This window comes from Cryptomeria japonica, chromosome 5 (assembly GCF_030272615.1).
Source record: "Cryptomeria japonica chromosome 5, Sugi_1.0, whole genome shotgun sequence".
Lineage (NCBI taxonomy): Eukaryota > Viridiplantae > Streptophyta > Pinopsida > Cupressales > Cupressaceae > Cryptomeria > Cryptomeria japonica.
In genome coordinates, this window is record NC_081409.1 from 793,044,900 (window position 1) to 793,056,090 (window position 11,191).

At 35.9% G+C, this 11,191-nt stretch overlaps 1 protein-coding gene across 1 annotated transcript; it reads left to right on the forward strand.

Moving 5' to 3' along the window:
- The first annotated feature begins 7,753 nt into the window (after positions 1-7,753).
- LOC131876180 (uncharacterized) lies at positions 7,754-8,344 on the forward strand. The gene has a single exon (XM_059220999.1). It carries the CDS (start codon positions 7,754-7,756, stop codon positions 8,342-8,344), a length of 591 nt encoding a protein of 196 aa, XP_059076982.1.
- Positions 8,345-11,191: the final 2,847 nt, after the last annotated feature.

Here is an 11,191-nt window from a genome sequence, read left to right on the forward strand (position 1 = left end):
CTAACCTGCTGAAACACTCCAACGTAGACAACCCTAGAAGGAAAAATCTTGACAAAACAAAGATATGAAAAGTGGCATTTAACTTCCAACAGAGGCAAAGGACAGGAAAGCATTGTTTCCTTCAATACTAACCGCCAAATCACTTTCCTAATCACTGAACACTTCATCTCAAACAAGAGATAAGTTTGACTGGTTCAAATCTAGCTTCGTAGGAACCGGATGAGAGTGTTTCGATAGTCTTCAAATCCTATACAAGTCTTTTGACTTTAGGAATAGAATGTCCTCTACTTCCTCCTCAGTAGAGTACATTAAACTTTTGAAACCTATAGGGCACTCTGTGTCCAAACTGAAAACCATCCCATCATACAAACACTTAACACCGGAAGTAGCTCTAACCCACTTAACAGGAAAAATACTGCCAACCAGGCTAGCCCCAGCCAAAGGCCCGAATCTCCCAAAAACCATTACGAAATTTAAAAAGAAATAATGTCCTCTTTGATGAATTTCTCGTGCAACGAGTGAATTTCATGTGATTACAAAATATCTAAGCTAATTGAAAGGAAAAGGAAACCCATCTCATATACTGTGAACTGTTTCTCCATATCCTCAAGAACATCCGCCCTATTACTCATGAAATGACTTCTTATAACAAGTAGCAGTTAAAATTGTATATGGCTTTAAAATTTCCTGTATTGAATTTTGTTGAGAAGGTTGGTCCTTCGGGTTGTGATTAAAAAAGTCGAAACTTGTCTACTAAAACCATGCATAGAGGAAAGCACTTAAGAGCCAAGCAAGAAATATCATTTAAGACACCTTCATTTGAATGATAAAGCGATCATAACTTGCACAAAGACCAAAAAATGAAGGAACAATCTAGCAAATTCTACTCTAAAGAGATCAAAAACTAAAATATATGTCAGAAATAAGTGGAAAGGACGAAAAGGGCAGCGGGGAATGAAATGAATGATGCCCAAAGGGAATAAAAGGGACACTCAAATCCTAATTATATATTTCTAAATTATTTAAAAGCAGTTTAAATGGACTGCAGTCTTGCATTAATATCAGGAAATATAAACATTTCAAAGTTTCACAAAATGGCTTTTGCTTGTAAGACTTCCCGAAAAACTTGCTACCACCAGTAACTACTCAACACTTTTATAAATAGAATGATATTCACTTACATCCCTATAAGTCTACTTTCAAACACCTACTATACTATGAGCTATTATACCCATAATTAAGCATAATTCCACCCAACACAATACTAAGCAGAAACGTTATGCTCATCAATTGCCTTCACTTGCCTTCATCACTTTCCATAGATAATTTGGGCCACCTGAGCTTTGATTTTCTTCCACAATGACCTCATTTGTAGCCTCATCTTCCTGAAGCTATGACTCTTCATACTCTATTACCTAGCTTGTAGTGTCATCCAGGTTTCCCAAATTATCTTCTTTAATGTACTCTTGGAGGCATCATAACCCTTCTAGTGTCAAATTCATGATTCTCTTTGAGAAGAGAATGCGTTTTCCTAACACAACCTAACCATGAGATATTTAGCAAAGATCAAAGGATATCTCTCTGGTTGCTGACCACACTTGTGAATGATGTAGTAATCCCTTACAAGAATGATCCCTTTCTTCTCGTCCACATTGTTTATTACATCCTCCAACTCTCCAAGATACTTTATACCAATATTCTACATAGTTCAATTGTAATTTATTTTGTTTTCCTCACATCTAACAAGGATGCCAACAAAATAAAAAAAATAACATAATTCATAAGATACCTATGATGCATATTTAAAAATTTGTTTCCTAACATCATTTTGATGACATGGAGGGTGAGCTCATGATGGTTAAAGAATCCAACTGTAATTATAAAGATGAAATATTTTGAATCAAATTGTTTATAGTGGTTTGAATGGATGAATTTGCTTGATAAATGTTGGATTGTGATGAAGGTGTAGCATTATTATAGGTAGGTGGAACATTATGATATGTAGGTAAATGAGATGATTGGGAAACACATGGAAAATTTGTTGAAGGAAATATGTAGAAGCATTGATTGATAGGATTCTCCCCATTACTAACATGTGTAACATTAACATTTTATATAGAGGTAGCCATGATATAAGATTTATCTGTAGCATTATTAGGAAAAGATGAAGGAATGGAAGGCTCAACTTGATTCATAGGATTTAAATAACCAAGCACGACAACTTAATTTTTTATTGTCATAACATTTCCATTCACAATAAGAGCAATAATACAAAGCACATTTATACCTTGTTCATCATTTTGAATCAAACTCCTTAAATCATCAATCAATGGTTTCCTCCTCCCAAGTGTTCTTTACTTTTAAAAAATTGTTGGTAAATCACTCCCAATTGTTCAATAGTCACTCGAGTCGAAGAGTCACCTCCATCATGAGAAATAGGAAGGCAAGGATACTCAACAATGTTAAGCAAATCTTGTATAGATAAAGAGGATTCATCCAAGCTCCCATGGAATAGGATAGTCAACTTAGGGTCAATACTCTTAGTATTTAAACTTCGTAAGACATAAGTCTATTAATTCTTCTCACCAAGATATTATATTTGAGAGAAAGATAAAAAAGCCCATACACAAAAAGAGCAAACGTAATGAAATATATTTTTACTCACTATGCCCCTTATAGAACTGATAATGCAAAATATTATAGTAAAAGAATTGATTAAACAACACAATTTACCATGAGGAGAAAATCAAGATCCCTTACTTAAAAAATTATTGTTGGTAAATCATTCCCAATAGTCACTTGAGTTGAAGAGTTGCCTCCAGCATGAGAAATATGAAGCCAAGGATTCTCAACAATGGTAAGAAAAATCTTGTGTAGGTAAAAAGGATTCATCCAAGATCCCATGGAATAGGATAGTCAACTCAGGCCCAATATTGTTAGTATTCAAACTTTGTAAGCCATATGTCTATTGAGTCTTCTCATCAAGATATCGTATTTGGGACAAAGATAAAAAACCCATACACAAAAAGGGAAAAGGTAATGAAATATATTTTAACTCACAATTCCACTTATACAATTGATAATGTAAAAAATTATAGTAAAAGAATTGATTAAATAGTGCAATTTACCATGAGGAAAAAATCAAGAACTTGGAGATGGCAATGGAACATATCAATGAAAACCTAAGAGAGGTTATTGTAGTTAACAAGAAAGCCATGAAAAACAACATAGAGGGACTTCAGTGACTAAATGAAAAATCTCAATCCCTCAATGTATCCCCCTCACTTACTCATGCCTCCTCCTCCATATCAAACTATGGTAAAGGAAAGAAGGAAAATGTGTCTAATTTGGAGAATGATATTGAGGCCATTCTGGGACCATCAACTTGCACCCACAACAAGGAAAAATGTAAGTTGGTTAATGCAAGAATTATTGAGGAATTATCCGAGCTTAATATGAATGCTATAGATAAAAATGCTAAGTTTGTCCAAGTGTTGAACAATATCATTCTAGGTTGTGGAACCCTATTTCATTTTGTTGTTTTTCTACTTGCCCATTGTAGCTTAGCATCTAGTTTGTCCTTGTCATTGTTTTTTTGTTACTATGTTTTGGGTCCCTATGAAACCTATTTTACTCTAATAAAAAACAATACATTTTGCCAATAAAACAATCCAATAAACCACTTAGTTAATCAAAATGAATTATAGAAATGATTTATTTGAACTATTAATGCTTCTAAATCTAAAAAATATATGCAATAAAACTCAAATCTGAGCATACAAATAAAAAAATATGCATTGCACAAATCAAGTTCACCAAAACTTAATGGTGATGAAATAGGGCTTACTAGTCTAATCATGCAAACTAAGAATCAAACCCAGTCACATCAACATACATTGGGGAAAAAACCAATAGGCCCAACATCAAACCTAAGGGTTGGGCTAGGCATAATGGTTGCTTGTTTGCTTTTTGTTGTGTGTAGTTGTAATTGGATAAGATATAATGGTTAAATGAAAGAACTAGGACTAATGATGAAAATTGAGAATAATCGGTAAAAGAAAAAATCTACTAATTAGATATGCACACTTTGAGTACAAATATGCCAATTTGAGTCAAATAGGAACCTATATCTACAATCTAAGCTCAGAATTTCTAGACTATGGAGCTAGGAATACTAGTTTTGAAGGAGTCCAATGCAGATATTGATAATAGATTTAGGATCAAGATGTTGCTCAAAATATTCTCTTCATGTTTCATGAGAAAAGTGTCAAATATTGTTCAACAATAGTCACCATCGAGAGCTTCCTACTTCATAAAAATTTGGTTCTATTTTTGTTATTTTGTACTTTCTAGTTCTATATTCCATCTTTACTAAAATTGTAACTTACACACACAAGAGAAAAAATGTTGTTTGGTTGATAAGAGTTTGCCTAGGTTAAACACTAGGTTTGTAAATAACACTATAATTATGAATGAAATAGAAAAGTGATCCTTCGCTTGCAAGGTGTGGAGGTTCAATTGTGAAACAAAATGTTAAATTGAAATTTTATACCTTCTTTAATGAATCTCATTTTCCTTGAAGTCTTCATAAAAAGGTTGATGTTTCTATGTAGGACTCATCCATTTTTTATATATTTTTTTATTATGGATGGCATCATGAATACTTGAAACTTTGAATAGTCAACCTCTCCTTCACTACTTTAATGTTATTTGATTTCTTTCCCAATAGGAATTATCTTGGAAACTTGTGGAGAGATGATTCAAATGAGTGGATATGATTATATTGTCTAGCTATCCACATGAAATGTGCTGAAAATTATGAAGGTCAACATTGAGTTTAATTTCCCAATTAACTTTTTTGACCATTGAAGGAATCAAATTTGGACCCATTTAGCCTAGACTTTGGCACCTAGTGTCCTTTCTCATTCCCTTTGGACTAGACAAAGGCCAAGAAGTTGAAAAAAAGAGTATATATAATAGATTTGATACTAGTTTGAGAAAAATTAGGCATAATCAAGGCATAAAAGATAGAAACATTGAAGGAAAGCTTAAATGAGCATGAAACTATATAGGATACAATTTATGACACTATAGAACCATATTATTCCTTACTATGGAATTAAAAAATTGGAATTTTGGTTTCTCCCAATAAGATCAATGCCATGGTTATTATCATCCCAAAAAGTATATTTTGAATAGAAAACTTGAAAAGTTTGGTAGCATTAATGAAAGTAGAAAAAATTGAATCTCGCACATATTATTAAGTATGACATAGATATAAAGATAGTGTATAGTTAATAAAATTAGAGAAAGGATGGTGAGCGAAGGTGGCAAATTCGGCAGTGGCAGCGACAGTAGCAGGCTTTAAACCAATGAGCAGATTGTTGGGGCTCTGATCTATGGCAAGGGTTAGAGTAAGCTCAGGTCTTGGAGCGATGAAGCGGACGAAGCTTTTCCAATCGAATCAAAATGACACCTTATGACTGGTAAGCAACCAGTGCTCAAAACAACAACATGGAAAGATCAATCCCTAGGCTGATCATGGAAGGTAGAAGTACCTAATCCTGTGATGAGAGGTAGTAGGGACCCTAGTCCTCAGAGGAAATCAGATGCTATCCACCCCAACACAAATACTAATCTCAAGCAAATAAACTTGCAGGCATGGAAGAAAAATGGCTTCTCATGGAGGAATGATGGTTAGTTTCAAAATGTGAAGCTTCCCGCTTCTGATTTGGCACGCAATTGGAAGTGAATTTCGAAACCTAATCCCTCTATATCGGAGTCAGGAAAAATTAACACCCATGATTGTCATAGGAAAGGTTTGAAACCCCCTCCGGGTATCGGCCCTGACAAATTTCGGAATGGGTGGCTTAGGCAAGTCAGAACTTCACACATCGATCGTGTTGAGGCCTGGTGGTCCACTGCCCTGACTAGAAACCATCGATCTTATCTGGATCAAGTTTGGAAAAATGAACACTGGCAAAGATACAATACATCAGCTCATCCAGCCATCCACAAATTAGTAAGGAAAACTTTGAGACCCGCTGTTATTTTGTATGATAATAAGATTAATGTGGCTAGGTCAAATCTTCAACATTTTTTTTTCTTTACTAAATGGGGTGGTGGCAAATGGTTAAGGGGAAACTTTGAGAAATGGTGTAGATCACAATGGGGGGAGAACATTAACTTCAATGTCCTTCTAAATGATTATTATCTAATTGAGTTTATGAAAAATGAGGGCATGTTTAATGCTAAAAATAAAGGTCCATATACTTTGGACGGGATTGGGGTGCATACGATTGACTGGAAACCAAATTTTAATCCCCAATTCCATACCCTGCCAGAAAACACAGTCTGGTTAAGGTTATATAATTGCCCATGGGACTATTGGCACATTGAGATCATAAAAGATATCTACAAAGAGATTGGCACTTTTGTTTCTATGGATGATATTTTGGAGAATAGGGTGTGGGGTAGCTTTATCAAGATATGTATTAATACCAGCTAGATCACCAAAATCCCAAAAGAAGTCAAAATTATTGGGGGTGGAGAGGTATGGATTCCAAGGATTGATAGGGAAGATCAGTTGCACCTTTGCCCCAAATTCTTCTCAAGGGAGCACATAGGTCTTGATTGTGAAGTGTCAGCCTCTATCCTTAAAAGTTATGTTTGTGTGCAATCTAAGCCGATTGACATGAAGGTAGACAAGGAGAATACAAAAAATCGGGATGCGAATGATGTTCAGCAGTCCTTGACAACCGGTATGAAGGAGATGGAAAAGAATAATCATGTTGTTGTGTCTTGCCATCATCAAGCCCTTTCTGCCAGTAGTGAAAGTGCTCAAGCTCTACTAAACCTTTTGGATGATGCTAAAACCCTTCAAAAGGATATTATATCAGAGTTTACAGCTACTATTTTCTTAGTACACAATAAGACTGGTGATTTAAGTATGATGGAGGATGAGATTACTTCCCCTCTGCCATATTGTCCAACCTCCTTTGATGATCCAGGCAAGAAAGGCTTCACCATTGGCTTGGAAGAAGGAGAAATTGTTTCATCTGCCTCAAAATGGGAAGAATATATTGAACCGATTGCCAACCTTATAATGGATGATACTGCAAAAGGGTTTGGGAAGTCTGAGTCAGAGATTAATGTACCAAACTTTCAACCAAAGGGTAAAAGGGGATGCAAATCAAGGAAAACAATGCTGATAATCATGGGTGCAACTAATGGGAAATCCAAGCTTAACTTAGGGAAGGGAAACCCCCTTCCCTAGGCTCCATGAAACTTCTATCTTGGAATGTCATGGTCCTTAGTGCCCTTGACAAGTGGCATTTAATTAAGTGCCAGATTGATGCAACTAAGGGGGATATTTGGGTATTACAAGAGACTAAATGGAGTCAGTCTGAGATTGAAAAAAATGAAAGTATGGAAACAATGGAAAGGTCTTTTAAGGCAATCTAAAGGAGCCTTTGGTGGCATGTGAATAATATGGAACCCTTTGAATGTTCAAATAACTCTCCTTGACAAAGATAAATATTAGAAGCATTGTCTAGTCACTAGTTTATGCAAAAATGAGAGTTTCAATCTCTTTAATGTCTATAGACCCTCTGCTGCTAATGTCAAATGTGAGCTATGGGCTCTCTTGTCAAACAAACTCCAAAATATCACTATGGGCAGCTGTGTGTTTGTAGGTGACTTCAATGCTATCTTGGCAAGTAATTAAAAGAAGGGTGGTATTCAGAGGATTGGTATGGCTCAGAAAGATTTCAAGGATTTTGTTGATAAGAATCATTTATTGGATATTGTACATAAGAATGTTACCTTTACATGGATGAATAGGCATATTGGTTTCACTGAAATTGTAGAACGTCTTGACCAATTTCTAGTTGTTGGGGTATGGCTAGCTCAAAATCTTACTCTTGAATCAACTATTCTACCCCTTATAGGTTCAGATCATTTCCCTATTTGCTTTACTGTGTCTCTAGGACATTCTGAGGGTGGCCATCATTTCCGATTTGAGTCAATGTGGCTTAGAGTGCCAGATTTACATGATCTGATAGCAGAATGGTGGAATGAACCAGTTCTTGGAAACAACTCGAGGTTGTTAAAGATAAATAAGAAACTCAAGTATATTAAGATCAAAATAAAAGAGTGGATTTTGAAACTCAGGGTTGTGGAAGAACTGGAGGATCTTTCCAATTCTATCATTAAGTCAGGCATGAATGAAGTACTCTTCCAAAGGGAAAACTCTCTCAAGTCAAAGCTAAATGAAATTCTCTGGCATGAGGAAATTGACCGGAGACAAAAAGCTAAAGAAATTTGGTTGAAGGATGGAGATTGATATACCAAGTTCTTCCATAGATCAGCTAATGCCAATCACAACAAGTCCAAAATATTAGAGGTGGTAAAACCAAATGGTAGTATTTCTAGAGATTATGAGGATATCTCCCGAGAAGCAGTAAGACACTTTGAATCTTTGATGAATGGCAATTGTTAGAATGATCGGGAAGAAAGAAACAAAATTCTAGATGCAATCCCTCTTTTAATTACTAAAAGACACGATATAGAGCTCTTCAAACCTATTGACTTAGAACAAGTTAGGAAAGTTACCTTCCAGTTGAATCCTGATAAGACTCCAGGCACTGATGGTTTTCCTACGGTCTTCTTTCAACATTTCTGGGACATTATTACCCAGGATTTTCTCCTTGCAATAGAAGAATCTAGGAAAAAAATGACTATACTGGGAGCCATCAATCATACCTTTCTAGCCTTAGTTTCAAAAAAGAATAACCCTCAGCAAATGGGTGATTTTAGACCAATTTCTTTATGCAACTCATTTTATAAAATAGTAACAAAGATAATGGCTAACGGGATGAAACCTCTTCTAGAAAATATTATTTCAAATTAATAGAGTGGCTTTACCCCTGGTCACTCTATTGTTGAAGGTATTATCTCTACTCATGAAACCCTCCACACCACTAGGAAGACTAAAGCTTCTTGTATGATATTAAAGTTGGACATCATGAAAGCCTATGATATGGTGGACAGGTAATTTCTTGTAGAAGTATCGAGGAAATTTGGCTTCTATAATGGATGAATCATGGGTCAAGAATTGTCTATCAACCCCCAAATTCTTAGTTTGGGTTAATGGTTCATCTCATGGTTAATTCCCTTCAACAAAAGGTGTTTTCCAAGGGGACCCTATGTCGCCATTTCTATTTATAATTATGGCTGAAGCTTTAGGTCGGATGATTAAATCTCTTCAGTGTGATGGTCACTGGGTGGGTGTCAATGTGGCTACAGGAGTGGAACATTAAACCCACTTGCAATTTGTTGATGACACTATTCTTTTTGGAGCCTCTAGCAGAAGAGAGGCAAGGATAATAAATACATGCCTGAATGACTACTACAAGGATTTGGGGCAAAAAATCAATTGGAACAAATCATAAGTTTTCTTTATTAACACGATGTTGAATATGCAAGATGTCCTTTCAAGAATCCTTAATTTAAGAGTGGCAAAATTTCTAGGTAAATTCCTTGGGACTCATCTTTTTATTGGCCATAATAGGACTTTCTATTGGACACATCTTATTGAGAAATGTAAAGCTAGGCTTGAAAAGTAGAAAGGAAAGTGGTTATCATCTACCGGAAATCTTACTATCATAAAATAAATCCTCTCTGCCTTACCGGTTTTCTCTATGGCTTGTTTGAAGCTACCGGTTGCCTTACCGGTTGCCTTAGAAGATGAGTTAATCACCATAATGAGAAATTTCCTTTGGAATGGCTTGAATGATAAAGGAAAGTTTCCACTTATTTCCTCAGGAAAAAGAAGCAAACCAACAAATGCTCAAGGTACGGGCATTCGTCAGATTTCTATCATGAGTTTGGCTATGGGTGCAAAACTGGTGTGGGAAATTTTTAGAGGCGGTAATCAGAGATGGTCAAGAATCCTTAAACACAAATATCTAGACTCTCTTGAGCCTAAAAGGATTCTCACATTTACCAATCCTCCTAGGGGCTCGGCCATTTGGAATTTTATTATAGAGTGCAGAGAGATCATTAGTGATCACGTCACTTGGGATGTTAGAAATGGGAGGAATGCATCCTTCTGGCTAGATTCTTGGAGTGGTAATGAAGCTTTATGTCATAACCCCATTCTCCAACCTATAATGAGAGAATCTTGATGGCTTTGGGGTCACAAGGTATGTGATTATGGCCATTCAATTAAGGAGAATGGTATGGACAAATGGGCGTGGAACTCTCTAGACCCATTGGTTCTAGCCCAAAATTAGAAAGACCTTCTTACCGATATTCTAAAGAATCAAATTATTCATCCATCCCTGGATGAGGACATCATTAGATGATGTGGCTCTTTTGATGGTAAGTATAAGGTATGTTTTGGCTATAAATTGAAAGAAGTTGTTGTAGATAAGAAAGATTGGCCGGTTAGGCTGTTCTGGCAAAACAACTTCTACCTAAAGCAGGTTCATTTGCTTGGATAGCATTTCAAAGGAAAATCTTAACCAATGAAAGACTCCTTAAATTAGGTATTAATGGGCCTCGTAGATGTGTATTATGTCAGAATCAAGAGGAAACAATCAATCACCTCTTGCTACACTACAATTTTTCCAGCAAATGTTGGTGGCATTTTATGGGTAAGTTAAATCTAGTATGCCCTTTTCTGAAAGGTTTGGATGATTGGTTTCTACTCTGGCCTAAATCAAAATGCAAGGAATTATTTGGGGACTTATTTTTTATTCTTCCCTCACTGATGCTTTGGGAAATATGGAAAGAAAGGAATCGAAGAATTTTCCAAGATAAAGAGATGCACCAGTTATCCCTCTGTGGAAAAATTGAGAACCACCTGGTTGAACTCCTGAATAAAGGGGCCAAGTCTAAATTGTTGAAAAAGAATCTATACACTGAATGGGATTGGAAGTTAAAGCTTATGTTCCCAAATATGAACATCCCCTCGCTTTTCGGTAATGGTAATCCTGAGATACCAATTAATTCAAGATTCAATGTTAAGTGGGAAGCCCTAGAACCAGGATGGCATAAGATTAACTTTCATGGTGCCTCCGCAAGGAATCTAGGGCGTAGTGGTATTTGATGTTGTATTAGAGATTTTGATGGCATCTGCATTAAGGAAATTTCTAAAGACATCGGTCTGGCGACTAACAATGAGGCT